At 51.5% G+C, this 27,119-nt stretch overlaps 14 protein-coding genes across 14 annotated transcripts; 2 read left to right on the top strand and 12 right to left on the bottom strand.

The window, feature by feature from the left end:
• Nucleotides 1-272: 272 nt before the first annotated feature.
• On the bottom strand, nucleotides 273-774 carry BDV17DRAFT_273108 (uncharacterized protein). Its single transcript, XM_073758990.1, has one exon. The coding sequence runs from the start codon at nucleotides 688-690 to the stop codon at nucleotides 385-387; it is 306 nt and encodes a 101-aa protein (XP_073611787.1). The 5' UTR covers nucleotides 691-774; the 3' UTR covers nucleotides 273-384.
• On the bottom strand, nucleotides 757-1,259 carry BDV17DRAFT_273107 (uncharacterized protein; the record flags this gene model as incomplete). The annotated part of the gene is made up of 1 exon (XM_073758989.1): nucleotides 757-1,259. The coding sequence occupies exon 1, from the start codon at nucleotides 1,146-1,148 to the stop codon at nucleotides 759-761; it is 390 nt and encodes a 129-aa protein (XP_073611786.1). The 5' UTR covers nucleotides 1,149-1,259.
• A 1,335-nt stretch (nucleotides 1,260-2,594) lies between these two features.
• Nucleotides 2,595-3,050, bottom strand: BDV17DRAFT_294899 (uncharacterized protein; the record flags this gene model as incomplete). Its single annotated transcript, XM_073762942.1, has 1 exon — nucleotides 2,595-3,050. The coding sequence occupies one exon, from the start codon at nucleotides 3,048-3,050 to the stop codon at nucleotides 2,595-2,597; it is 456 nt and encodes a 151-aa protein (XP_073611785.1).
• Nucleotides 3,051-3,275: 225 nt separating this feature from the next.
• BDV17DRAFT_198375 (uncharacterized protein) lies at nucleotides 3,276-4,296 on the bottom strand. Its single transcript, XM_073755228.1, has 2 exons — nucleotides 3,511-4,296; nucleotides 3,276-3,413 (listed from the first exon to the last, which is right to left on the bottom strand). The coding sequence occupies exon 1, from the start codon at nucleotides 4,195-4,197 to the stop codon at nucleotides 3,559-3,561; it is 639 nt and encodes a 212-aa protein (XP_073611784.1). The 5' UTR covers nucleotides 4,198-4,296; the 3' UTR covers nucleotides 3,276-3,413; nucleotides 3,511-3,558.
• A 494-nt stretch (nucleotides 4,297-4,790) lies between these two features.
• On the bottom strand, nucleotides 4,791-5,422 carry BDV17DRAFT_198397 (thioredoxin family protein). The gene is made up of 2 exons (XM_073755229.1): nucleotides 5,280-5,422; nucleotides 4,791-5,225 (listed from the first exon to the last, which is right to left on the bottom strand). The coding sequence occupies exons 1-2, from the start codon at nucleotides 5,309-5,311 to the stop codon at nucleotides 4,955-4,957; spliced, it is 303 nt and encodes a 100-aa protein (XP_073611783.1). The 5' UTR covers nucleotides 5,312-5,422; the 3' UTR covers nucleotides 4,791-4,954.
• A 793-nt stretch (nucleotides 5,423-6,215) lies between these two features.
• BDV17DRAFT_284279 (TauD/TfdA dioxygenase family protein) lies at nucleotides 6,216-7,506 on the bottom strand (the record flags this gene model as incomplete). The annotated part of the gene is made up of 6 exons (XM_073760509.1): nucleotides 6,216-6,559; nucleotides 6,601-6,741; nucleotides 6,796-7,066; nucleotides 7,109-7,152; nucleotides 7,222-7,334; nucleotides 7,412-7,506. The coding sequence occupies 6 exons, from the start codon at nucleotides 7,504-7,506 to the stop codon at nucleotides 6,216-6,218; spliced, it is 1,008 nt and encodes a 335-aa protein (XP_073611782.1).
• A 1,157-nt stretch (nucleotides 7,507-8,663) lies between these two features.
• Nucleotides 8,664-14,227, top strand: BDV17DRAFT_294895 (ankyrin repeat protein; the record flags this gene model as incomplete). The annotated part of the gene is made up of 6 exons (XM_073762941.1): nucleotides 8,664-9,584; nucleotides 9,631-9,870; nucleotides 9,915-10,236; nucleotides 10,283-12,044; nucleotides 12,104-13,131; nucleotides 13,191-14,227. 6 exons carry the CDS (start codon nucleotides 8,664-8,666, stop codon nucleotides 14,225-14,227), a joined length of 5,310 nt encoding a protein of 1,769 aa, XP_073611781.1.
• Nucleotides 14,228-14,325: 98 nt separating this feature from the next.
• Nucleotides 14,326-16,053, bottom strand: BDV17DRAFT_273101 (SDR family NAD(P)-dependent oxidoreductase). The gene is made up of 6 exons (XM_073758988.1): nucleotides 15,773-16,053; nucleotides 15,302-15,662; nucleotides 15,115-15,227; nucleotides 15,025-15,047; nucleotides 14,915-14,967; nucleotides 14,326-14,834 (listed from the first exon to the last, which is right to left on the bottom strand). Exons 1-6 carry the CDS (start codon nucleotides 15,837-15,839, stop codon nucleotides 14,645-14,647), a joined length of 807 nt encoding a protein of 268 aa, XP_073611780.1. The 5' UTR covers nucleotides 15,840-16,053; the 3' UTR covers nucleotides 14,326-14,644.
• A 78-nt stretch (nucleotides 16,054-16,131) lies between these two features.
• Nucleotides 16,132-17,115, bottom strand: BDV17DRAFT_273099 (uncharacterized protein). Its single transcript, XM_073758987.1, has one exon. The coding sequence runs from the start codon at nucleotides 17,070-17,072 to the stop codon at nucleotides 16,341-16,343; it is 732 nt and encodes a 243-aa protein (XP_073611779.1). The 5' UTR covers nucleotides 17,073-17,115; the 3' UTR covers nucleotides 16,132-16,340.
• Nucleotides 17,116-17,135: 20 nt separating this feature from the next.
• On the bottom strand, nucleotides 17,136-18,564 carry BDV17DRAFT_273097 (major facilitator superfamily domain-containing protein). The gene has a single exon (XM_073758986.1). It carries the CDS (start codon nucleotides 18,090-18,092, stop codon nucleotides 17,424-17,426), a length of 669 nt encoding a protein of 222 aa, XP_073611778.1. The 5' UTR covers nucleotides 18,093-18,564; the 3' UTR covers nucleotides 17,136-17,423.
• Nucleotides 18,565-18,774: 210 nt separating this feature from the next.
• Nucleotides 18,775-20,136, top strand: BDV17DRAFT_198327 (thiamine diphosphate-binding protein). The gene is made up of 3 exons (XM_073755226.1): nucleotides 18,775-19,366; nucleotides 19,430-19,992; nucleotides 20,042-20,136. Exons 1-3 carry the CDS (start codon nucleotides 18,810-18,812, stop codon nucleotides 20,077-20,079), a joined length of 1,158 nt encoding a protein of 385 aa, XP_073611777.1. The 5' UTR covers nucleotides 18,775-18,809; the 3' UTR covers nucleotides 20,080-20,136.
• Nucleotides 20,033-21,087, bottom strand: BDV17DRAFT_198339 (uncharacterized protein). Its single transcript, XM_073755227.1, has one exon. It carries the CDS (start codon nucleotides 20,980-20,982, stop codon nucleotides 20,194-20,196), a length of 789 nt encoding a protein of 262 aa, XP_073611776.1. The 5' UTR covers nucleotides 20,983-21,087; the 3' UTR covers nucleotides 20,033-20,193.
• A 106-nt stretch (nucleotides 21,088-21,193) lies between these two features.
• Nucleotides 21,194-23,053, bottom strand: BDV17DRAFT_294890 (arylsulfotransferase family protein; the record flags this gene model as incomplete). Its single annotated transcript, XM_073762940.1, has 2 exons — nucleotides 21,194-22,525; nucleotides 22,571-23,053. 2 exons carry the CDS (start codon nucleotides 23,051-23,053, stop codon nucleotides 21,194-21,196), a joined length of 1,815 nt encoding a protein of 604 aa, XP_073611775.1.
• Nucleotides 23,054-23,595: 542 nt separating this feature from the next.
• BDV17DRAFT_300699 (FAD dependent oxidoreductase-domain-containing protein) lies at nucleotides 23,596-26,840 on the bottom strand (the record flags this gene model as incomplete). Its single annotated transcript, XM_073764116.1, has 7 exons — nucleotides 23,596-24,080; nucleotides 24,158-24,758; nucleotides 24,849-25,138; nucleotides 25,221-25,507; nucleotides 25,879-25,883; nucleotides 26,124-26,190; nucleotides 26,239-26,840. 7 exons carry the CDS (start codon nucleotides 26,838-26,840, stop codon nucleotides 23,794-23,796), a joined length of 2,139 nt encoding a protein of 712 aa, XP_073611774.1. The 3' UTR covers nucleotides 23,596-23,793.
• Between the last annotated feature and the right edge of the window lie 279 nt (nucleotides 26,841-27,119).

Here is a 27,119-nt window from a genome sequence, read left to right as displayed (position 1 = left end):
ATTTATCGCAGCAGTAACCCATGAAAATGCTCCGATAGAGATCCCCATATCTAGACTCCCAGAAAAATATACATTATATATCTGCACCAAGGGTCCAGAAAACTGAGGAAGTTAGGGCTGCTATGCATTCGCCGCCGCTGCAGGCGAGTCGGAGTTTCTCCGCCCCGTGCCATCGGCAGAAAAGTACCCCCATATGGCCTGATCCAGTCGCGTAAAATATGCCATTTCCACTACGTAGATCCGGCCGGGGTAATAATGAAATGCATTAGATAGGTCCGATAAGGTAACCTTAGATCTTCCGCCGCAGATCTGCCGCGCTTAACCGTCGCAAACCGTCTACATAGTTCAATATTCAAGGGATACTACGAGGGAGTTCATCACTTTCTACTCTTTGTTTACGACCCCTGAAAGGTAGAAGAAGCTGAGTGTGCATAGTGGAAATATAAATAAACTGCAGTATCGAATACTAGACGCCTGGCTTATGTTGAATTCGCCGGCGCTGTAAAAATAGTCATCAAATCGGTCCAAGGAAAATAGAAAGTAGCCCAATGTTGAAGTGGGACAGAAGAAATCCTCCAGTAGCTCGCGCCATAAAAAAGTCATCAAATAGTCATCATCGATCCAAGGAAATAATAATGTAGTCCAATGTTGAAGTCGGACTGAAAACGTCCCGCAAGTAAGGCAAGGCATCACGCGGGAAATTCAGATACCATAGAGCTCACAGAGTCCAGAGAGACCAGACCCCACAGCCCTAGGTTCTAACAGTTATCCTCCGCATAACCCACCTTAACCCGCCAATGATCAGGATGATCAACCTCCCCCCCAATCCCGCCCCTGCGCCCCCTTATACTAGGGCATTCATCATAAATAACCTGCGCTCCCTCGGCCATATGCACCATCTTCATAGTGCGCGAGTGCTTCTTGTCGTCGTTGCACCAGAAGATTCCCGAGTTCCAAGAGCAGCTGGGCCGCTCGCACTGTCCCGGACCCAGGGTTCGTGTCATGTCGCCCTTGGAGCGCAGGTAGGCGATTCCTTCGCGGATTGCTTTTGCGTCGCCGCCGCCGCGGCCGTTGCCGCATTTCACTGTGTGGGCGGTTGTGGTTGTGATGGTAGCGAGGGCCACGGCTAGGAGGGTGAGGAGCTTCATGTTGATGGTGGTTGGTTTGGTAGATGAAGATAGAGAGTTGGTAAGGATAGAGAGAATTCGTAGAGATGAATAGGGCTGGTAGAGATAGAGAGAGTTGGTGTTGGAGTTGAGATAATGTTATTCGATGAGGTCTTGAGTTGTATGTAGGAAGACGGATGGATAACTCCATCAACTTTGGGGGGAAAGGTCGAGATATTTATACCTTTTCGTAGGGCCATCCTCAATCTGGATATGGGCCTTATGACTAAGGAGTTCATACAGGCTTGAGTCACAAAAGGCGATTCTGTGAATGGGATTCTTGTATAGCTTCAAGTTGGATTAGTTCATAGCCAATAATTTACAGTAGAATTTTATGCTATGCTGCTAGTATCCTGGCCCACATGATGCACAACCAGTGATATACATTAGAATATCTGTGCACTGCCACTCTGACTGTGAATATTGTTGGTATACTCATAGGATTCATTGTGTTTCCAGGGAGGTCAAAGCTAGCTTTCATTCGCAGCGTCATTGCAAAGAAATTTCCTTGAAAAGAGGTAGCCTGAGTGAATGCATGGATAATCAAAATCACAAGACAGATTCGTGCTTTGTGATTCTTCAGTAAACCTGGGGAACGGCTCGAGCTATAGGGTGGATGTCTCCTTCTACAGGTCCTATACCTAATTTGGTAACTGGCCTTGTTACTGTTCTACCTTTTAATTATATTCCTAAAGCCCTGGCCGGGACTGTAACCTACATCAAACTAACACAAATCCTCTGAACCTACCCTAAGACCTTATAACCACCCTAACAGGATTGGAGGGACTTACTTAAAAGGGTAACTATCTAATAAGGTATAGTAGACTGTAAACAGAGACAACCACCATGTAGCTCAAGCCGTTCCCGTAACCTGCTAAAGCTAATCATGAGACTTTGTCTGCTTTCAGATAGGACTAGGCTCACAGCAATAGTGCCCAAATGACATAGCCACTTTGATAGGGAAAGCATTGAATGGGAAGTCTGGCGTCCGCTTAGTTCTGTAGTATGAAAGGAATGATTATATGTATATCTCTGCGAAACATTGACAACGAGAAATGGTACCAAGACAGAGCATGATAGCAAGACATCATAGTCTATTCTCTTCTTTGTAGTCTTTCCCCCTTGCGGGGAACAATGGCAGACTGACAAAGCTGGGATAATGAGTTGTCATAGAGCATTGTATCCTGCGAAGTCCTTTGATCACTTTGTGCCAGTTAGGCTTTATCTACTTGGTTATATAAACGTTGAAGAAGCGGCGCATATGTTTCCATATTCGGCAACTTAAACAACTTACCCCTCAACAGGAATCGTCCATTACATTCCACAGGTTGACTAACGACAATCAAGATGCCACCCGTCGAGGCCAGCTGTACAGCACCTGGTAATGGTCGAGAGTGCGATGAGTGCACAATTGCACTCAAACATATCTCAAAGGACTTCAGGACTTACAAGGCTCACAAGCTCAGGTGCCCCAGGGGCCTTTACCCAGTCGTAATTGATTGCAAAACAAAATGCAAGCCAAGCAACATTGTCAAAGCCCTTAAGCGCACGCTTAGGCTCAAGGAGAGTCAAATCCTCGCGGCGTGTCGAAAAATCCCAGTCGAGGGGCAGAAAGAGCCTACATGGGAAGAGGTCGACCTGCCGAGCGCTCTTGCGGAAATGGCGCCCAGGATGATTGGGCTCATGAGCGCCCCGGAGGACCTTTACATCGAGCATAGGAACAAGCATGGCTCTCCTCGAGAAGTCACCATTCTCGTGGATTTTGAGAGGCAGATCATGGGGGATGGTGAAGACATGCAGGCTATCGAGGACACGTGCAATAAATGGGGCGAGTTCGTTGGGACTCAGAGCCGTCAGCTCTCTAACAATGATGCGTGCTTGCATCGTTTGAAATGGTTTCGCAAAGTTTTCCCTAAGCGTGTGTACAGTGAGGGCCCGAAGATTACTTATCGTCAAGGTGCCACTGTACGGCATAAGAACAGGAAAGGATCGATTTGGGCTGGGTTCTTACCCGCCTGAAACTTGAGACAATCCTGATATATATAAAACTACAGTCGTTAGAATCTAATTTCTTTCTAATTCAGAACTATCTCGTTCAACGACAATTTATAAAGATGTCGAGCATACATATCCAAGTAGTGTGATCCGGACTTCGTGTGGATTATGCCCTAATGCCCGCTGATTGATGGCAAGCTGGTTAAACACGCCGTCTTTCCTGGTACTTTGGCATCTAAAACTTGAGTAAAGCTAGGGATGAGGGTTAGTCAACTGTTTTAGTAATAGTGATTCAATAGACATGGCTGTCCTTTCAGATAAAAAGCGTGGAGAAAGCCAAAAGACTCACACGAGAGAAGTTGTGCACCAGAAGCCAAAGAATGAGCCGTACAGCTTCTTAAGATGAGAATCTCCATTGGAAAGTATTGGTCGCCGTTCTAAAATGTTCCTTCTCCATAGAACCCAACTCCACCTTGTCGTACGCGACGAACTCTTCGAGCTCTTTAGCCAGATTCTGCATATCGCCTGTCTCAGGCCAATGCTCCCAGAATCGTCTACCCAACCCGTCCATGGAAGCTTGATCGCAAGTCTGTGCCTTCCACTTATTAACAAAATCCTCGTCAACAGGTAGGCGCTGGCAGTTGTTGTCAAAGGTCTCTCGTCTAGAATAACAAGAACTATCATAGTGAAGAAGCAGGACACACGGAAGGGGAAGTACCGCTTGCAAAGCACAGCTCCAGAACCAACGAAGGACAAAGTAAATGTTTGGACCTGGTTCAGTCTCGTTTAGTTGAATGAATGATTGAATGTACGTTTCCACAAAGTCGCAAAAGTGTATCTTCCTCACGAAAAGGTTGTCGTCATTGAAAAAGTGCTTGCCGGGGAGATGCTCCCTCTCGTAAGGTCTGAAGAGGTGACGGCCGCCCGCGGCGCAATACCAGTCGCAGGGCTCAGAGTCCTCTTGCCGGAGTATAACGACCCACTGACGGCCGAAGGCATGGGTGTGTCGGGTGATTCCGATGTGGACTTCGTACATCGCTGAGGTTCGTGCATGGGGTGGACCCTGGGCTGGGGCGTTGGCAACCACGGTATGGTTGGTAAAGAGTGTATGAGTGAGGAAGGGATGCTGATGGGATTGGGGTAGATCTGGGTCTGCTGTACCTTATGTACTGAGATCCCACTGCCGTAACGAATGGTTGAAGTGTTGGAGTCAGTTCAATGATTGTATGGTGAGATTATACCATTGCTGAATAAAGATAGGTTTTGGATGGCTTTCGGAAGTAAATTCTTTGTGATGCACTATCCACTGATTTCGGTCTGGACTCCATGATGGTTGAGCGATTGTATTCATGAAGTGGCAATGAAAGGCAGGGGAATCCCATGAACAAATACCGCAGATCAGTACAAGCGAGATGGCCGGGCAATATATAGAGTGTAGCTAGCGCACCATTGCAAAGCCCTTGCATCGAAAGGCCTTTCCACTGACCAGCTGGATTGAAAGTATGGCCTTCACCTACCTACGCGTTATTGGCAGATACCGTGAGCTGGTGGTACAAGCGAGAGATATGAGCCCAAGGAACAACCTCTGACAGTTACAAAGACAGTGAATGATAAAAATTAACATCCATATGTGAGCTACCAGAAGCTGTTATGGGGGGCCGGGGCAGAACGTAAGATAATGAAAGATACCCCAGGTATAGAGGAGATGCCAGAGAAGCTGGCATTGATCGAACACTTTATGATTCTGTACAAGACCAGAAACAAGATGACTTCAAAGGTGAGTATATCACTGTTCAAGCGATAATACCCTTGATTGCTTCCTCCAGCTCCTTCATGTTCCCTCCAACGACGCGCTTATCCAACAACTTTCCATCCTTGTATAGAACAAACGTAGGCATAGCCCTGATCTCGTGTTCTTGGGCTATTGAGCGGGCCTTGTCGACATCGACCTGAATGAAGCGCACGTTGGTGTAGGTCTCGCTGAGCTTTCCGACGACGGGGGCAATGGCTTTGCAGGGACCACACCAGGTGGCGAAGAAATCGACGACGACGAAAATGACAGGGCTATATTTTGTCAGATCATTTAATTAGGGAGTCTGGTTCCAGGGGAGAGCGCACTTGTCAATCTGGGTCACCTTTCCATGCGACATCGTGGCGGAGGAGTCAGAAGAGCGATTGCGGATGAAGTAGCGGAAGACTAGGTTGTTCACTGCTGTCAGAGGAAATATCCACCGAGAGTTTCAAGCAACATACCAAGGTAGATAGCGAGGACGATGAGCAAGCGAGAAACCTCCATGGTTGCTGAAGAGTGGAGAGAAAGAGAGGAAGAGTCGGCGCGGGGAGATCACGACGTGCCGGCGCACGTGACCCTACCTACTCCGCGTACAAGTACGAGCTGGGAAGCAACTCGGCGATGGGAACACTGCGCTCACTGCCCTTGTGCCCCACAATGACTCGGATTCCCGGTTGCAGGTCAAGCAGGACCTGCCGGCACCGACCGCATGGACTCAAGATCCCGCGATCATTGTTCCCCACTGCCACAATGTGCGTCAGTTGAAACACCCCAGCTGCAGCTGCGACTCCTAGCACCACCAACTCCGCACAGGGACCACCGGTGAAATGGTATACGTTGGCACCGGAGAAGACGCGTCCATCGGCGGCCATAGCGGCACTCGCGACACTGTGATCCTCGGAGAAGGGAATGCTGTTGATCGTGCTGGTGGCTGCTCGACAAGCGCGACTTCTTCGGCGGTCAGCGACATCCTACAGGCTCTGCGTCAGCTATTCGTGGATTCTGTGAGAGAGGTATGCGAGAAGTTTCGAAATACTGGTCGGATCTTGAGGGAGGTTCAGAAGGCGGCTTTGCTTGGTTGCGACGCGGTGCCACAACTCCAAACTCACGTGTCCGGGCCGGCCGGTACATGATCTAGATCGCTACGTCTTAAGACCTTCTCTGCGCCTGGAGGTACTGCAAGCTATACATCACTCTTAGGATTTACTGCCTTCGATATGAGAATTGTCTTAGCTTCGTTAGTTCTCTATCTCAACAGCCTCCTAGTTCAACCCCAATGCCTCCCTCCGGCTCTTGCTCTCTGAATCAAAATAAGGTCTCTCTCCCAGGCCCACCGCACGATGACCAGTTCTCGGCCCAAGATGCTGGTAGTCAAATGTTGCGGCGTGGTAGACGCTACCGTTATTCCAAATCGCAAGGTCGTTCGGGTTCTGCCATCGGAACCTGACCTGCAAATCATGATTTTCCGTCACCAAACGCACAAACCAGCCGAGTAGATGCCGACTTTCGCCTTCAGAGAGATTGTTGACTTTTTCGACATGGTAGCCGATGGCAAAGATACTCTTCCAACCGGTCACGGGGTTAGTGCGGACGACAGGATGGATAGCTTCGAGAACCTCACCGACATTCTCAGGTGCCCCGCCGGACCCCGGTGTATCTTGAACTGGTTCTGGTCGGCGATCAGGTTGAAACGCGGCTGTGCATATGTGGCCTTCAAATTGTCGAGAAAGGCCTGGTAGGGCTTGGAGATGCGGTCGTAGACCTCGTAGCCGGATGCCCATAGGGGGTCTAAAATTCATAGTCAGCATCTGCTCGAAAGGGATTATTCGAATATTTGCCCACCACCACCGGTCTCTGGTAGCCCGGTCAACCGCAAGAGAGTGTAATCAGTGGGTACGGGCTCAAAGGTAATATCGCTGTGCCATTCGTGCTTTCCACTGCGTCCGAACGAGCTCTTGCTCTGGTATAGCTTCTGACGCTGCGCAGAGCTGATAACGCTGATCTCGTCATCAGGGGTACTGTGCTCGCGCGACGAGTTGCTGATCGGGTGGATATGCAGCCTGGAGGTGCTGGGCTTGCCACTCAACGAACCGAGCCGGTCGACGAGTTCCTTCTACAGGTCATCGGTAAGGCCATCCTACTTGCGAAAGAAGACGACGCCTCGTTGAGAGACTGCCAAGGTCAGTACCATTGGCAAAGCTTTATATATTGGAGCAACATGCTAGTGATAGCGAGGTCGCGCAGCAGCTCATCGGAATTTCGGCGCACGAATCCACTCAACCAGACTGACGGAAGAAAACTCGCGGCCGATGACGGGGGTCACGTCGAAGTTCTCGACATCCTTCAACGATCCCACTGAGCTGAAGCGGCTGCCGCTCGCTCTTGGTAACTTCGGGAACTACGACGGTCGATTCTGTCAAAGATGGAGCCATAACTGCTGTTTCGATCGGTAACGAACGATTTGCTGGGAGTCTGTCTGGTGCTGGGGCTTGGATTGAGCAAGGTCGGCGTCTTATATAGGCCACTCAGTGCAGCATCGTTCCCCGCACGCATTATGCAATATCGTGCAATATCTCGCAATCCATGTCCAACGTCCCGTTGCACCTACTGGCAATCCTGACATGACATTGCCAACCGAATTTTGTAATGCGCTTATCATTGAGGTTTTCACCCTATTTCCCTCACGCAATCCAATACAGCCACGAATGGAGGCATCGCTCAGTACGCTTTATAGTATGGGAGCAGCAGATGCGCCATAGTCTGAATCTTGGAAAGCCCCATTAGTTCAATGGATCGACCAATTACAAGTGGATTATAATGGCATTTTGAATAAGCAAGAGACATTCTCAGCCAGAGCCTGCGGCACCGACGCACATTCCGACGGCCTAGATTTTCGGCGATAGGAAAATAAAGCATCAATGGGCAAATTCCCTCGTGCGGCTAAGCCTTGTAAGCCCCAGAACAGTTATAGTTTTGTCTCGACATATTGAATAAATCATGGACGGACCCTAGAGAGCATATACATATTTCAGATTACCGTTGTGAAAACCTTTATCCATGGTGTGCAGGGCAGGTGCTATCCCTCAACAATAAGACAAGAAAAAGCAGGCTGTCATTAAACAAGTGTCGACCTTTGGTAACGGCTAAGAATGCGCTTCAACGCCGAACTTATTATTAGTCAGCGTCCGCTCGGTCATATATCATATCGTTCTACTTCCTATCTTAGTTAGTGAGCTTACCTCTATTTCTTCTGTATATAGTGTAGCTTCGCTGCTAGATTCAATGAATCAGACCTTCATATTTGGGTGGTGAGATACCGAAGATTACGTACGCCGCGGTCTCCGACAACAAGATTTTCAGCCGCCTGCCAGGACTCAACACGAAGCAATTGACACCGAAGAGTGAGGTGAGCAAGTCCAGGTGAAAGCTGCCAAGGGCATGGATAGCCGTGTGACTTAGGCAAGACGGTTGTGCCTAGGTTGTGACCCACTTTATGCCCGGTGTGCCTAGTGTGCCTGGCTGTCGTTGCCTATCGCCTGAGGCACCCACACATCTGCCTAGCACTGCCTGTTTCCCTGATCACCAAACTTTCTATAAACACTCCCAGCCATGCTCAATCCATCTCAATGTCCATTCCACTCCCTCTGTCTTCATTCACATCTTGTAAATCATCATCCTTACGCTTAAGTCCCCGCTGTACATATCGCACTATGACCACTCTTCCCTCTCTCCCCGTCAAGCACTCCCAATTCCTCCAGCACATCAAGGCCCACCCAAACACCCCAGTCCCCGACCTTGTCAAGCCATACAACGAGTATGACGCAGCAGTACGCAAGATATACGCCCAGGAACCAAACAACCCTGCAATTGCCGACAACCTCCTCAATGTCGTGCCACTCTTCGACGCCAATGGCTTAGCAGATCTGCGCATCCGTGCACGCGATCTTGCCAAGGAATCTGGAGACATCAAAGCCAGGTATCTGATGCCCCTGAAGGACGAGCACCGCAAGCTCAATGGTGTCCCGGCGGTCGTGTCGAACATCAAGGACTTTCAGACTCACTTCAACATATTCTCAGAGAGCTCATTGAGTGATTTGGATTGGAATAATGTTGTTGCTGCTGGCAGTGCGGTGGCGACGTCCATTCTTCCAGTCCCAGAGAAGTATAGCGATTCTAAGCGTGGAATGCGCCAGTTCTACCACGAGGAGTTTGCGCCCGCATCAGATGTTGATCTCTTTCTTTACGGGTTGACTGAGGAGCAGGCGATTGAGAAGATCAAGCAGATTGAACGGTGCATTCGAGATTCAATTCTCACTGAGGTATCAACTATTCGGACGAAGAACGCCATCACCATTGTGTCGCAGTATCCAACTCGTCATGTTCAGATTGTTCTGCGTCGGTACAAGTCGATTGCCGAGATCCTTACTGGCTTTGACGTGGATTGTTCCTGTGCTGCATACGACGGAAGTCAAGTCTATCTTGCTCCTCGTGCGGTTGGCGCATACATGACCCAGATCAATCAGGTCGACCTGACTAGACGATCCCCATCCTACGAGAACCGTCTATCTAAGTACTCGCACCGCGGGTTCGAAGTCTTCTGGCCAGACCTAGACCGTTCCCGAATTGACCCAGTGAGCATTCCCAAGGAGATCAAAGAAGCAAGTCTAACCATAGCAGTCCATCTTTGAGCGCAGCTTTACCCGCACAGTCGGACTTGCGCGCCTTCTGGTACTAGAGAAGCTGCCGAAATCTTCAGATCGCGAGCAGTATCTCGCGCAGCGTCGCAAAGAACGTGGCCGGCCTCCGCTCTATATCAATTACCGGCTCAGGACTCTACGTGGGAACATCAAGAATGACTGGCAGGATGAGGTTGCGGAATGGGTCGAGGAAGATGAGATCTCCGACTACCATACTTTTGTATGTGTTCTCTGCGTGTCATTGAAGTGATGCTAACCGTCTAGACCATCCCTTACGGTCCCAAGTTCCATGCCCGAAAGATCGAGAAACTACTTTATACCAAGGATCTCCTGCTAAATGCAGAGTGGAACAAGCCGAGGGATCGCGAGGTCAACCTGCATCGGCACCCTGCATTCTTTGGAAGCGCAGATGATGTTATGCATGACTGCTGCGGATACTGTCCGAAGCCGACTACCCCAGAAGAAGAGGAAGTAGCTGCCGAGGAGAGCAAGATCTATATCTCTGGCGATATCTCATTCATCAGCGACAACCCTGGCCGTCAGGAGATTGGCAGTTTCAACCCCATTACAGATACCGACTGGACAGGTAAATGCCCTTATTTTGTTGGTAAATCTTTCACTAATGAGACTAGAAATGGCATATATCGGAAATACCGAGGGCCTTTGCCAGGCAATTGTTGAGAATGACCTCGAGGAGGTGCAGCGCTGGCTGGCTCAAGACGAAATCGACGTTAACCGACGCGACCATACTGGCCGGACACCGCTCCATCTAGCATGCATGACTTCCACTCCTGAAATCGTCCAGACTCTGGTGAATAAGGGAGCTCGCCTGATTGCCCGTGTCGCCGATGGTCGGACAGCCTTGCACTTGGCAGCTGCACGGGGGAGTGTGGAAATCGTCCGCATCCTTCTGACTAAGAGTGAACAGAACGAGGAGGAAGAGTCACGCAAGGAAGAAGCCCGCAAAGAAGCTCAGAAGGCGGAGAATGCCACAGCTTCGCAGGAGGACAGCGATGCCGAGATGGTTGATCGACCATCAGACGATGAAGACGACGACGGATACGCGCACTCCCACACGACCGGCTCCTTCGTCAAGGTCGAAAAGCAAAAGAATGAAGCCGAAGACCAGGCCGCCGTCCCTGAAGACTCTAACGAGCAGGACCCCGATATCTACGACATCAACGTTCAGGCATGGGACAATAAAGCGTCGCCTCTCCACCTGGCAATCTTGAAAGGGCACGTCGTCGTCGTCGAAGAACTGGTGACTTCGTTTGGTGCTGACGCTCTTCTCCCCGTGAAGCTGGTCCACGCCTACAACAATTCTCCCCGAGCCGCCATCCTCACCCTCGTTCTTGCGATGCGCCTCCCCAAGGACGCTGCCAAGGCCATGACCGAGAAACTCCTCCAAGTCGGTGCATCGCCCGCCCAAGCAGATATGAATCACAAAACGGCCCTGCACTACCTGTCGCACTACGGTCACCCCGAGCTACTGGACGTTTATAAAAACCACGACCTGCCCGCCATCTCACGAGCTATAAATCACCTCTCCACCCGAGGTTCATATTATAGCTTCAACGTGGAATCGCCCCTCACACACGCAATCAATGTCAAAGATCGCACGAAGATCAAAGCCCTCCTCGAAATTGGCGCGCACCCGGAAATCCGCGTGGAAGAGTACATCAAAGCCGCGGAATCCATTGAAGCAAACTCATCTTGGAACCGGAATATCAGCATGGACGAGCGGAAGAAGACCTTGCAGCAGAAGGTCACGCAGCCGGTAATTCTTGCTATCGTGCAGGACATGCCGGCCGTCGTTAGCGATTTGCTTGCGCGAGGCGCGGACCCGAATACTCTTACGCCGGACGGGTACAATGTTATTACCAATGACTATTCGCGAAGCAGCCTGAAGGGCTCTTCGCTGCTTGACCACGTGCAAAAGAAAATCGAGGTTCTACGGAAATATACCGGCGAGAAAATCAACGGTTGCAAACCGATGGAACTCAACCCGGACGATAAAGCCTACCTTGGGACCTTGCCTGACGGGAGTTACCAGATGTGGGTGGCCAAGGAACAGCTGCGTGCTAAGCGTGAAGGGATCGCGGAAGAGCAGAAGAAGTACCAAGCTGAAGTCGACGAGAAGAAGAACTGCGAAGGTCTCGCAGAGAAGCAAGCTGCTATTGATGTCCTCCGGGCTGAATACGAGGTCCTCGAGGCAGATTTACTAGCCCGCGGCGCGAAGACCTTCAAGGAGCTACATCCTGATATTGACCCGCCGCCCCCTCGGCCGAGGTATAATCGGTACTCTAACAGGAGCAAGGAGGAGCCGTGGAAGATTACGCTTGGCTTCAGGGTTAGGAACTGCACGGATGAGATGGCGCAAGGCTATAAGCAGCTGTATGTTTCTCTATCATCGACCTTTGACTGACAGTTGCTGGTAATTAACTTGTTTCTAGATTCGAAGCCGCCTGGACAGGAGACACCGAAACAATCAAGTCGCTGACCCTTTCAAACTGGGGCCCAAAAAAGGAGCACGCTCCTCTCGAAATCGGTGCCACTGATCTCAGAAACTACAATGTATTCACCCTTGCCATCCTCCGCCGCCATCTCGAAACCGCCAAGACCATCCTCGCCATCTCCATCGCGCAATACAAGCCGGACGAACAGAAAAACAACACGCGGTACCGAATTGCGACTGTCCCAGAGAGCGACGACGAGTTGCACTCTGATGAAGAAGGTTCGGACGAGATCGAGCTCGATACGCATGACATCGACGACCAGTTCACCGTCGAAAATATCGGTGAGACCAAGAACGCCGTTGAGAGCAAGATCTCGCCCGAGTCGGTCCTGCAGGGTCGATGCCATATCAACTACTTCCTAAAGGAATTCGAGCGCTCAGCGGAAGACCCGAGGAGCATCAACGACCTAGTTGAGTATGCAATCTGGAAAGACGACGTCGAGCTCCTCAAACTGCTCATCACTATGGGGCAGGAGCTTATCGCCAGAAAGAATAAGAAGAACGACCAGACACAGAGCCGGGCAGAACAACCATCAACAATCTATACCCTTCCCCATCCAGATTTCATCCTCGCCATGCGTCTCGGCCGCATTCGTTGCTTGGAAGAACTCATCAAGCGCACGGGCGCCGGATTACCCCTCGACAAGCTCGCCGAGAAGAGCGGCGTCGAAGTCAAGGAGAAGCCGAAGTACTACCAGGGGCTCTCGGTGCACGGCAAAAAGCGCGCGGACTGGGCTGCCCAAGGTGGTGGAATGCCTATTACGCATGCGATGGATATGAATCCGCCGCTGTTGCTTGCGGCCCGCGAGGGGAATTTGGAAGTTGTAGAGTGGTTTTTGAGTACTGCGCCTGGACGGTACTATACGGAGTTTGCGAAGGCTCACAGGAAAGATGCGCGATTGAAGAAACTGGCTATGTCGAAGAAGGGGCTGGAGCAGTCGATTTTGGAGTGGTTGGGGTCGAGACGTAAGGGCTTTCCACGTCCTGTTGTTGATGCACCGCGAGAGTACTAACCATGACAACAGGAGACCTCGTCCTACACTGCGCCGTGCTCGCCGCTCAAACCGACGATTCCCAACGCCTAGTCGAATACCTCGTCGCCAACTTCCCCCAATACCTCGAAGTCAAGTCCGCGGACGAGTACACTCCCCTCGCCATAACCTTCCAAACACACAAAGCCCACTTTGCGCAAACTCTCATCTCCGCCGGTGCAAACCAGACCATCCGCGGGAAGGAAGGAATGAACCTGCTGCACCTGGCCCTCAACTCAAAGGTGAACTATAAAGAAGCCCGCCTCTCAACAATGCTAGATCTCATCGACCCCCGCCTCATCCCCTCAATGCTCACCGAGCGCTGCTCAGCACACCCGGGCTCCCTAACCCCATTAGCCCTCTGGATGAGCACAAAGTACCACACTGGGATATCCGACGCCTCCGCCACAGAAACCCTAACCACCCTCCTCGACCTCGCCGACGAAAAGGGCCAAGGCCAAGGCCAGAAACACCTCGAGCTCCTCGACGGCTCCGGGAACACAGCGCTACATAACGCAGTCAATGCCCTGCAGGGCACCCCGCTCACGCTCTTCCTATCCCGCCGGCCAGACCTCCTGCACCGCGAAAACGCAGTGGGCTCCACACCCGCCGAACTAGCAGAGAACAAATGGGTCGCGAAAATGACCGCCGACCCGCCTACTGCGCCTTCGCGTGCCTTTCGCGATCAAAGCTCTTGTTCTGTGCTCTGGAAGGCGCCCGAGAAGTTTGTAAAGCGGGAGACGGAGATTCCTGCTGAGAGGAAGAACTGGACTGAGCGCGATGTGTATAATCTTTGCCGTGACGTGGACTCGCAGGGACGGAGTGGGAAGCGGAAGCTGGTTAGTCTGTTTGATGCGAATGAGGTTGCGAAGAGGCTTGCACTTGGCTCGCCTGGTGGTGGTGGAAGGAGATTTGGACGGAGGTATAGGAGGATTAATGGGCATAATGGGGAGGATGAGGAGGATGAGGAGGATGAGGAGGATGAGGAGGATGTTGGGGATGTTGGGGATGAGGTTAGTCAGTGGCTTTGAGGCGTTTTCTTCACGTGGTTTATCTATGTTCGTAATGTTGCCGCCTTCAAATCCATTTTATGTTGAGAGAATATACCACGGAATAGTGCCACAATATCAGAACATCATGCAGTGTATTCGACCCTTCCCTCATCTAAAAGTTCCACTATTGTAGGAAGGTGCGATCATCAAACAGTTCAGGCTTAACTCTGCAAGGCGCCCGATAGCTCCTGCCATCCGAGATGAATTCAAATCATGATCCAAGAGGAAGGTGCAACCAGCATAGCATCCTATAAAGGGAAGGAGCTACCCACAGGCCCCGGGAGGTCCACCGTTGTACCTGCTCAAAACTAACAGAAACATCACAAGCCCTAGTATTCACCTTTCAATACAAGCGGTCGAACATAGTAGTTCCTTCACAAAGAGAATCCCCAAAGATCAAGCAGTATACCCTCCATCGACAACAAGCGACCCGGCACACATATAACTCCCCATCCGCGACGTAAGGAACAACACCGCGTCTGCAATCTCCTCTGGATTCGCGGGCCGCTTCAGTGCTGTCTTTTCGACCTCGGGGCTGAGAACGCCGGATTCGAGGCCTGTGTTTATGAGGGGCGTGTCGACGTAGCTGGAGCGTTGGAAAACGGGTTAGGTATCTGATTGCTTTGGGTATTGAGGATGCTTGAATGGTTGATATGGGATGCTTACCCTGGGCAGATGGCGTTTATGCGGATGCCTTCTCGCGCGTATGTTTTTGCGTCCTGTGGTTGGTTAGAATTCTTTCTAGTACTGACCGAAGACATTGCGGGGGGGCGTACAATCTTGGTTATTGCGACGACAGCTATATAAGGGCCTAATGTTAGCTGAGTCCAAAGCGTGTATTGAGTGACTGGCTGTTCCAGACATACCATGTTTCGCCGCGCTATATGCAACACCACCCAACCACCCTGGTGGCGTCGTAACACCAAACATAGACGCAATATTAACGATGATCCCACGCCCTTCATACCCCGGCTTCAACCTAAACAACATCAGCACTCGTCAACACCTAACCCGCATCCCAATTTGCAATCTGGAAAGGAACCGCAAACTAACTCCTGTCCCAACATCTGCCCAACGACCCATTTATCACAAAGCATAACGCCCGTCTGATTAACATCAATCGTCTTTCTCCAATCCTGCAAGCTGAAGTCATGCGTCGCCGTATGCGTCCCCGCTATACCCGCCCCGTGAATCGAGATATCGATGCGGCCAAATCTCTCACTTGTGGCCTTCACGGCTGCCGCGATGTCTTCTTCTTTCGTTACGTCCATGGTGAATGTTTCGATGCGGATGTGGGGGTACGCAGTGCTAAGTTCGTGAAGGCTCGATGAGAGGGCTGGGGCGCTTATGTCTGCGAGGGCGAGGCCCGATATGCCGTTCTGGGCGAAGATGTGGGCTATGGATTTGCCGATTCCTGCGGTGATGAGGCTGCTGTTAGGGTTGGGCTGAGTTGGCTATTTACTGGGTGCTCTTGGTGGGGGAGTAGGTGTTGGGTTCGGGGTTTGGGTTTTGGGCTCGGCGTACCTGATGCGGCGCCGGTGATGAAAGCCGTGCCGGAGACGTGGCAGGGGGGCTTGACTGCATTGGCCATGGTGGATAGTGAGACTGTGAGTGTGTTTGGATGCTCTCTGGTGGTGGTGTTTCTTGTTGGTTATATTGGACGTTGGGTCTGTGGAGGTCAAAGAGGGGATGAGGGGCGAGTGAAGCGGGGTTTGCGCCGAGGTACACCAGCTTGCAGATACGAACTCTTGGTTACAGCTGGTCAACTTGAACATGTAGCACAAAGAATGCATGGCTTGCGAGAGACATTATATGACAAAGGTTGTATAATGGGGCCAAGATACTTATATATTGGAGGATGGCGCCAAAAAAACGGCATCGTCCTCGGCTGCCAGCTACCTGGCACGCCTTACGCGCTCTAGTCAACATGGACCATCATGATATATTCATATTGTCTACGACAAGACAGCGCTGCAGTGGCTCTAGGGGCGGAAACCGGTGATTGCTCCATAATGAGCTTTCTTGCTCACGCGGAGCTTGTGGTAAGTGCTGGGTATTGCTCGACCGAGCCAAGTGGAAGCGGTCCTGAAACTCACTCAAACGGCTTGCGAGCGACCATGGGGGTTTTCTCTTTTTGAATCAAGTTTGCTCGTATTAAGGGCGCTCGATGGCTGGTCGCCGGCTGGTTGGCTCTGCGTATTCGATTCCTCCTCACCTGGCTCTTTCGGCAGTTCCAACCCCCGATCTCGAACAAACACACACACAGCAGAAAACAAGCACCTACCAGCGGTACCTGCAAGATAAAAATCGCCATCGATGCTGCCGCGTATGCATTAAGTATAGAGCTCCAATCTGCATCAGAGATCCCATCCCTCGACGGAAGCGAGTATGTGGAATGCGCAAGGTTTTTGTATCCCACTGGCAGATTCGACCGAAGAGCCGCCTGCAACACTGCAGCCGAAACAGCAAGACTGCATGCTCCGCCAAGACAGCGAAAGAAGTTCCGGTCAGATATCGCTACGGCGCGCTGAGCTTTCGTGCAGTGGGACAGGAATGCGATCAGTGTGGGCCGAAATGTGTTTCCCATTCCGACGCCTGCGACGCTGCCTATGACTACGATGGCAGCTGGGCTCGTTGTTCGGTTGAATTGGATTCTGAGACCGGAACCGCTGGAAGAGTTAGCAAAAGACTGCGGTGGTGGAAGGTAAGGGCATGATCCATAGCCCGAAACCGAGCCAGATGAGCTCGCCGTATCGCTCGCGGCGGGAAATGTAGAAACCAGAAATGACTGAAGCGAGTGAATTACAGACCATCTTCGGCACATTAATGCAGCTGACACGATTGAACTCCAGCCGCGGGCATTCTGGAAGTAGAGGGGTAGATAGTAGGCGTGGGCCTGCAAAACAGCTCCCAAAAGGGCGGTCTGGAGAAAAAGAGCGCAAATGATCTTGTTTTTTAACAGAGCAACTTTGAAGTGTCAGCTCGGTAGGAATCAGTCAATGGGTTCCGTATCTGGAAGCATTGGAAGGGCAGCAACTTTCTACCCGACCAGAAGAAGGCAATGAGCGCGCAACTGCCGATAATAAGCATGCTAATTACCAGGGCGGATTTTCAGTCGAAGTAGGACCCTCCACCAGATATGGGAATGAGTAGAAGTATAACAGCAGCGGATGATCTAAGAATGAATCATGTCCCAGAAATCGATACGCTTCGCACTGGTGGAAAGGCTGTCCTTCTTATGGCTGTTTGGGGCGAGGAAATATCCTACTACTGCTGAGCACGCAGCTAAGGGAGCAATGAGCCAGAAGGAGCCCCTCCAGGTGGACTTCATGGTGAATACGGCACCGATAAAGGATCCGATATTGTTTCCCAACCCCAAGGCTGCACCAGTGATACCTTGATACTTTCCTCGTTGTTGCAGGGTCACGATATCAGACACGATAATCAAAGTCAAGGAGTTGGTACCTCCACCAGCTATTCCAGCTAGCCCTCCGAAGACGTAAAACATCTCGGGATTAACCGAAACGCCGCACAAAACGTCGGATACGCAGAGTAGGACCAGCATAGACAAGTAAACCGCCGTACGACCAATATCAGAGAGTCGGCCATACACGGCAGTAAAGGTGGTGTTCGCGATCAAGGAGGAAGTCCCAGCCCAGAATATCGTATTCTGGGCGTTGAGGTCTTCGGCGATGGTAGGGAGCGTGACGCTGATGCCATTTTGGTCCACAAATGCAATGAGCAACGAGACTGCCAGCCCCGAAAAAACGAGCAACAGCTGCGAGTGGGGTAGAATATTGATCTGATCATGAAGAGCTCTCTCGGCAGCTCGTTGGCGATCCATGCCACGCTAAATATCGAATGCCAGACACGGTTCTGGATATGCGCAACAGGTCTTCAATGGCAAGAGCATGATCTCGTCGGTCAAAGGGTGAAAGAAAAAGAATTGACTTGGACTCTGATTCGAAACTTGAAATGGCGATTGCAGACAAGTCAAGGGGTATCGATAGCATCCCTTGATCGGCGTGAGACCTGTTTACCCTGTTGACGACATCCTCGGAACTCAACACACGCGCCATGGCCAGCGCCGTATAGTGAATGACTTGATAGGGACAACAAACGGCGACTGTCAGTAGGAATCATTGTCACCATGACATCGACGCGTGTGCGGATCGGCGGGAACGGGTCTTTGTTGTGATTCCCAACACATGTAGAGTACGCATCAGAGAACTTGTAAGGTCATCGGATAGACCAAATCAGAGTCCCCTGAGCACTCAGATTAACAGGAGATCCGTGATGTCCGGCCTCGCAGTTGCGAAGAATTCGGAGTTGAAGACGCTCATCAAACTGCCCAGTGGACAGTGGTCAATGAGAGCAAAAATCACGTGATGCATCTTCTTGCTAACACGTGACTGTAACTGAAGCCAGGCAACAAGGCATTAACAGATGCTCGGTTATCCGCGGCCTTCCCCGCATGATCTCAGTCTGGGGCAGATAAAGCATCAACACTAGGGGTGCTCCCTCTTTCTCTCCTTCCTCTACTCATCTCCAAATACACACAATGACATCGCTCCTACGACCATACCGCGGGCTCCGGCTCCCCACCCGGGCCTTCTCTACAGCCCCAACACCCTCAACCCGCTTAAACCTCCCAATAGACTACAAATCCACGCCCTTACTGCACCACACGCCCTCCTCGCTCTCGTCGTCTCTAGACCTCCCACCCTCGTCCACATCGAAATCCATGAATCTCTACCAAGCTATAAACGCCGCGCTGCGCACCGCCCTCGCAAATTCCAATCAGGTCATGCTCTTCGGCGAGGACGTCGCGTTCGGCGGGGTGTTTCGGTGCAGCATGGATCTGCAGACGGAGTTTGGAAGTGAGAGAGTCTTCAATACGCCCCTGACAGAGCAGGGAATTGTCGGGTTTGCGATTGGTGCTGCAGCGGAGGGCATGAAGCCCGTTGCCGAGATCCAGTTCGCTGACTATGTCTTCCCCGCGTTTGATCAGATTGTTAATGAGGCGGCGAAATTTCGGTATCGGGAAGGGGGAACGGGTGGGAATGTCGGCGGATTGGTTGTGCGGATGCCGTGTGGTGCTGTTGGGCATGGGGCTTTGTAAGTTTCTTTTCCTGGATAGCGCAGTGATGGTGGCGGCGGCTAACTATATATACTCTGAAGATACCACTCACAATCACCCGAGTCACTGTTCGCTCACATCCCCGGACTACAGGTAGTGATCCCGCGTTCACCTTCTCAAGCAAAAGGCCTGCTCCTCTCGTCCATATTCGAAAGTAGAAACCCCGTTGTCTTTATGGAGCCCAAGGTTCTCTACCGCGCGGCAGTTGAACACGTCCCGAACGAGTACTACACCATCCCACTTAACAAAGCCGATGTCGTCAAGCCAGGGGAGGACGTAACGATAATCTCGTACGGACAACCGCTATATCTCTGTTCGGCGGCAATTGCGGCCGCGGAGAAGGCATTGGGTGCAAGCGTGGAGCTCATCGATTTGCGGACTATATATCCATGGGATCGGGAGACGGTGCTGGATAGTGTGAAGAAGACAGGGAGGGCGATTGTGGTGCATGAGAGTATGATGAATTATGGTGTTAGTGCTGAGGTTGCCGCAACGATTCAGTCTGGGGCATTTTTGAGGCTGGAGGCACCAGTCAAGCGGGTGGCGGGATGGAGCACGCATACCGGGTTGACGTACGAGAAGCTGATTCTTCCCGATGTTGCGAGTGAGTACTCGTTCAGTTTCCGTGGGTTACAATTGCTAATTGAGGGTAGGAATATATGATGCGATCAAACAGACCCTTGATTACTGAGCTGTTGCATGAGCCTGTTCAGCGAACTTGATACCACTGCGGAAGACACTGTCACGGTAGCAATAGAGCTAGGATACATAGATATGTTTGAGTAGGCAATGGCCAAACCACCGTTCACTGGGTAGTGCAAGGTGAGGCACGCTTAATCTCCGAATCAGACTTCGCTTCACTCTGAACCGATCCATGATCTGCGGCATCGGTCCCAATATCGCTTGAGCTGTCCCGTTCAAGGCCTCGCAATATGTAAAGCTGGTTCTTCTGAGCGACGATCTGTTTCTTCTGGGCCTTGATAATGGTGTTCTGAGCCGCAATCAAATCATAAAGCAATCTCATGTCGGAAAGCAATACATCAAGCATATCAGTCGATACAAGATCACTCATATCCGTCCCTTCAACCGCCCGAGCAATCGTAATGATATCATCCACACTGCACGGCATATTGCTGCACTCCATGGCAGCAAAAATACCCCTCAATATTCTTCGCGACACGTCATCCGACAAGCTGCGAACAAAATAGTCCACTGCAACCGACCGATGCCTTGACGGGAGTGAAGACGCAAGGCACCGGAACTCCTTCGCATGCTCGTCGAGCCCCCAATGGTCCTGATTCAGGACAGACAGCCTCTCCAGTTTGAGCAGATGCCCCGGCGGCGGCCCGGCCTCAGGAAACTCGTCACATATATCTCGGACAAGAGACGCTCGACCAGACTGAACGTCGCTTATTGGAACCTGGTTGTGACGCTCGACTATCGCATTGAACCTCTTTCTTGTCTTGATCCTGCTCAGTTCCAGATCGGCTGGGTTCGAGCTGGATGCTGCGACGGCCCTGTTGAATATGGTACGGGCGAAGAGGTTCACTTCTTGCGTGAAGCTGTCATTCGAAGCGCCGCAATGGGGAGGCATCGTTACAGGGAGATTTCGGTCAACGAAGACAATTGGTAATGCTGCAGGATATCGTATTGATGGTACTGAGAGCCAGAACAGCAAACATCGTGAGTCACTCGCCCCCGTGGTATGGGTGAAGTTTTGCTCTCACAAACGAGGAAGGAGCCACCGGACGCGCCTTCCATAGAGCAGTCATCAACGTCAGCAGCCGAGAGAAAGCGACTAGGGATCAAGCACTTTCAGTGTTTTCACGACCGAATGGAACAAGCTGGTATTCATTCCGGGGCCAGGGTTTTTTACGGTGTGACCGAGGCGACCTGCAGATTCTAGCCAACGCAGCAACAAGACCGCATGTGCCAGCAACCAGGGCGGTTCCTACAATCCAGTGCTCGGCGTTGAGGAGATCATCAATAGCAGAGCCTTCGACCTCGCGTTGCAAGGGATCTGTCACTGCCAGAACGTTGCCATTTCGGTCCAAGGCTGCAAAACGGAACACCGGGCTGTCCAATTCAGCCGGGAGAGTGACCTCGGTCTCGAAGCTGACCTTATCGAAGACGCTTACCACTGTAATTTCTTCCACTGCCGGGGCTCTGATATTTGGCGCTTCCTCAGGCACCCAGGACTCGAGTCGCCAGCTTGTGACTTCTGTCGCACCGTTCCAGCTCACGTACGCCGTGTCTCCTATCACAGCAGCATCAGGCCGAGTCTGAGGGTTTCCAACCCAGTCTCCTTTGAAGATCCGATACGACACCACACGCCCAAAATCAAAGAATGCCGACGCCCCGAAGTGGACGTTGCATTCCAACAGCCCGTCTGCGCTAAACTGGCTGTACGCCGCACTGTGACCCCAGCCAACCAAAACACGACCGCTATCATCTAGCACCTGAACGTTCCCTTGAGAGACCGAATTTATATATGATGGGTGGTAATAATCAGCTCGAAGGGTGGCCTCACGGTTGGGTATGTCCAGGTAGATCACCATGGCGCGGCTCGCTGCATCCGGATCATCATAGGCGTGTACTGAGTTGTCGAACAAAGTCAGAGTCTTGCTATCCTCGTGCCACCGAGCGTCATGTTGCCATGAAAAATCTGTTGCTTCGCCGTCGGAAAGATCCAAGAAGTCATTCGTCTTCCCACCGAGCGTCCATAGAAACTCGCCCGTATGTCGCGAGATACAGCTGACCGAGTGTAGGTGTCTTGATGAAATGATATAGTTCCCCTGCCCATCCTGGTCGACACTGTTGATATGGAACCAATCAAAAGCCGAGTCTCGCTCATTGCCTGTCTCGCCTGTGAAGACCTCGAAAGTGCTGTTGATGGGAAAGTGTTCTGATGCCCGCCATTCAAAGATCAACTCCCCAGTCACCAGATCGATCTCTTGAATCAGACAGTCGAGGATCCAGCCTATCTCAGGGCCACCTATCGGGGATAGATCTGCCAGACTTGGATCGTATACCGTCATCAAAGCCGTGTCGTTGTTGGTGATATGGAATTCATGCAAGTCGCCGCCGTAATCTCCGACCGGGTTGATCACGTATCGAACAGTATACGTCGAGTCAAGCTGACACGTTAGTTATGACCAAATGGCAGAATATCAGCAACATACCATATACCACGACCCAAAACCCCTGCTCTCGATTTGGCTACCCTCCCAATATGTGAGGTAATCCTCCCCTCGATACCGTTGGACCTTGAAGTCTTGAGTAGTCTCCCAGTTATGCTTCATCCACACAAGCTCTCCTTGCGCATCGAGGATCATGGGCCCATGCTGTTCGACTGAGTCGCCGCGCGGTGTGAGGAACGTGTATCGGGGGTCACATCCAGTGCCGTTTGTCGACTCGATAATTTCCACGACTGGCGATTCGTACTCGAAGGACGCATAACCCCTGGATGGCCCGAAACCGTATGCGCCAAGGTCATACCAGCTCAAGTTGCTGTGAAAGTCAAATCGGTTCAGCTGCGGAACAACGAAGTGGTAAAACAGATAAAGACCACTGACGGCCGCACTCGCAACGACAATCCATAGCAATGAAGGCCTCAGCTGGGAGCAGCGGCGTCGCGGGGAGAAACTCCAGTTCGAGCGAGACATGAGGGCATTGTTGGACACTGGAAACTCAAACGAATCCTGCGGTCTTGGGAGGTTCACGAAGATAAACGACCGAAGAGGCCTCCGCAATGCAGAACGCTGACGCATGCCCCATATGTGCCACGCGGAAAAGGATCATGCCAAGGGGCTCGTCGACGCGGCAAACAGGGTTATCGTCGAACACGGTGGGGAAGATGAAGCTCAGGAGGCCTTATTAAGCGCCATCTTGAGCTCTTATTCGGCGGTGATATCGGATAAAGTGATAAGGAGTTCTCCAGATTGTCCTGGAAGGTCCATAGACCCACTTCTCCTTATTCCGACTCCCGAGCACAATACGTGGTGTCTTGACTCTGAGTATCAAAGCATAGAGTTATGGAGTACTCTGTTTTCACTGTATGCATGGCTTGAACGTCTGAGTGCTGCTTCGTCTGCAGGCGTCCAATGATAATACAATGCAAGTGTTCTATTTGGTTTCTGACACGAGACTAGACTCCAACGTCGCAAAGATCATACGTATGACTGTGGATCACCAACTCGTGGCCTCGCCCACTGTGGGGTATACTTGCAACGAGAGTGGATGTTTCGAGTCATTAAACCAGATTCCCCACGCTGACAAGGAGAATCTCGGCGGAAATTGCTCGTTTTCGTATAGTTCGCTTGGAGTTTCAAGGGTTGGTTATGTTATGCAGCCTGTTCTTGCACTCAGTTCAACCTCCCTGCCTCTCTACGAAGATTAGGGCTCATCAAAGCCTCGCCCCGTTACCATTATTCCTCCCCGAGGTCCCGTCCGCTGCGGCAGCACCAACCATCCGATTAACCCTCGAATGCAATCTCTCCTGCGTCGTCTCAAAGAGCCTCGGTAATCCGCTCTCCCTAAACCCAACCCCAGCGACAACCATCTTCGCCAGGCCCTCCGCAGCAAGATAAATCTGTGGCATTCCATGGCCCGTAAACCCGCCAATAATCCATAGTCCTTCTTCTCCTGGGACTTTTCCTACGTGCGGTAGGTTGTCGGACGAGTAGCCCATTACTGTGTAGACAAATCGTCAGAATATCAATAAGCCGAACAAGCAAAGCAGAACGGATTGAATGGGTGCCATAACATACTCCCCGTCCAAACCCGATCCGTATACGCCGCGCTCCCCTCCCACCCGACGAACGTCTTCTGCATATAGCTATCAAAATACCTCACCGCCGATTCAAGAACTTTACTATCATCGCTAACGCCATACCAGCTCTTCGTATCATGGTAAAACGCCGGTCTTGCCCCGCCGACGATAATGCTCCCGTCGCCGCGCGGGATCAAGTAGTCGTAGTTCCAGGTATTATGGCGAATCGTGTATGACTTTGTAAGCGTTAGTCTGGGATTAGATGCATTGGGAGGAACGACGATCCGGGCGCATGTTCCTCGCACGGGGACGATAAGGGATTTGTATTGGGGGAGGATGGAGGATGTGTAGCCGTTTGTTGCGACGATGACGGTTTTTGCTTTTATGGTGCCGCGGGGAGTGGATAGGGTGTATCGATAAGTTGATGTAGATGTAGGTGAGGATGATTTGGATGGTCTGATTGATGTGACGCGTGTATGCGTTTGCAGGTTGACACCCGCCTGGATGGCCTTTTCGAGCAGATGCATGATTAGCTTGTATGGCCAGAGGTGGCCAGCCTTGTAGGTGAAGCACGCCGCAGCGCCTTTTACACCGGAGAACTAAATTTGTCAGTCAGCGCCATTCTCCTCCTTGTCGTGACGGCTCCTTGGATTCAATTCAGGTGTATTGAACGTGATGTATATACATACCTCCTCAGCATCCCGAGTCCCAACATACCGCGTCCTCGCCGTCGGTTCACAACCCCCAGCGACTAACCGGTCATATCCCTCCTTGAGACCTTTCGCGTGCGCTAGACTCGTATGCACATCGATCGCCTCCGTAACGGTCAGATTGCAGTCGATTTTTTCCTTCTCAACGAGCTCCTGTATAGCGTCGACATGCCGGGCCTCGAACTCGGCGACTTCACGCGCGGAATCAATCCCGTGCTCGGATGCCAACGTTGCGATGCGGTTGTAGGGGTCTGGCTTTAGGTGGCCGCCTTTATGCACATCAGCTATCCATTGCTAATCATGGCTCATAGGTAGAGTTTAAGAGGAGAAGAGAAGAGAAGTGTAGGTTACCATTCCGCCCCGTTGCCCCCGAACACGCTTCCCTCCCCTCGAGAATAACAATATTCGGCCTACTCCCATTCAACGGATCCCCAGCTGTTTGCGTTTGCTGTAGGATATGTTGTGCAACGGACGCGCCGGCGTATCCTGCACCGATAATTACAATGTCGGCTTCTGAGGGTAGGCACTGCGTGGTACGGTGGCTGTCGAGTGGGTGTGGCTCGGTGCGCCAGAAGGAGGTTATTGAGTTGGCGGCTAGAGTGGGCTTGGTCATTGTGATGGTCTTGGTGTAGGAATTCCTATTCTTAACGGTGTACCGCGTACGGTCGAGGTGATCTACGTAGGTAGGAATATTGTTTTTTTTATGGCACGGGCAGATCGTTGGGTCTGTAAGCAGCCGGTTTATCGCCGGTTTGGGGGTATCTATGCCGCCGGGTGGTGCCGGTAGGAATGTCGATTATTCTTAGGGCGTTGGAGTAGGTGATATGGGGTGGCTTTGCCGAGGTTGATTCGATGTTATCGACTGTTGGATTGGACAGTTCTGGTATCTTTTGGAGTAGAACGGAATCCTGACATGGTATGGTTTGGACAGGGGGTGCCCCTCGACGTTTCCTCTCATAGCAGAAGATATACTTTCTTTCAACTCGCTCTGATAAAGCAGGCTCTTAACGACTCCTATATAGTCACAGTTACTGGGATCGTAGGGATATTAGTACCAGCCTCTCGGTGACTGCTAGAGTAGATGAAGGCTTTTATCTCACTCTCAGCCGGTTCCTTCCATTATATACAAAAGATTCTTCTAGATGCAATCTAAATGCCATTCACAATATTACAGCCACATAGAGACTGGTATTAAGAAGCAGCCTGATGCGCAATGATCTTATCGGCCATTCCAGGTAGAGTGTCGTCAATGACATCCATCTCCCCAAATAGTTCCGTCAAAGGCTCCTTCTCCCATACCGCAGTATATGCTCCTTTAAACCTACAACCACATTAGCAGATATCAATGACCAAAGATGCGGCAGACTACCCAGCCCTCCTGGCCGCCGAAACATCCCACATATGCCCAGCCGCAAACCAAGGAATCCTGCCTTCATTCTCCGCGATCAGCCTCTCCAACAACGGTCTATAAGCCTCAGGATCCGGCTTCCCAACCCCAGCAGTATCACAAGACAAAAGGTCCTCAGCCGGCATATCAACGCCCTCCTGCGCAAAATACCCGCCCACACGCTTAACATCACCCGCCGTAAAGCACCAAACCCTAAACCCAGCATCCCTAAGTTTCTGCACGCACTCTTTCGCGCCAGGCCTAAGCTTCAAATTCGCATATTCACCCATTATATACTCTAGATCCTCCTCCGTTGCGAATTCCCGCGGTTCCTTGATCCCCGCCATCCACAGCATCCGGTAGAATAGCGCGCGGAAGACATCTGCGAAGACGGTGTACTTGCCGGACATGCTGAGGTATGTGTACTCGCGCTCGGCGACTTCGATCCATGTATAGCCGAGTAGTGAGGGTTTTACGCCTTCTGCTCGTAGCCGCTCGCCGAGTTGCTTGTCGATTGCGGTGAAGAGGTGGTCGTAGCCGACTAGGGTGCCGACTACGTCGAAGACGACGTTTTTGGAGGACATTGTTCCTGTTCGCAGGGTTGTGAATGCTATGTTATTTGTGTGATTGTGGGTGAGAGACCGGACTTGGGGTCAGTATCACTTATCAACGACGGCGTACCCCTCACTAGAGTCACTGCTGTGCTCCAAGTCTCCAACTCGATCCCGGCGGGGTTGGAGATTTCCGGTTTGATCCCGCCGGATGGTCGGATAATAACAGGCTCTGATAAGGCGTTTCCAAGCTTGGAATTGGAGCAGTATAGATAGGGCTGTGGCGAGAGATACCGGGGTATATGAATGTAG

The sequence above is a fragment of the Aspergillus undulatus genome (genome assembly GCF_047715775.1).
Source record: "Aspergillus undulatus strain CBS 261.88 unplaced genomic scaffold BDV17scaffold_60, whole genome shotgun sequence".
Classification (NCBI taxonomy): domain Eukaryota; kingdom Fungi; phylum Ascomycota; class Eurotiomycetes; order Eurotiales; family Aspergillaceae; genus Aspergillus; species Aspergillus undulatus.
Note: the sequence above shows the minus strand (reverse complement) of the source record. Positions and strands in the feature narration are given on the sequence as shown.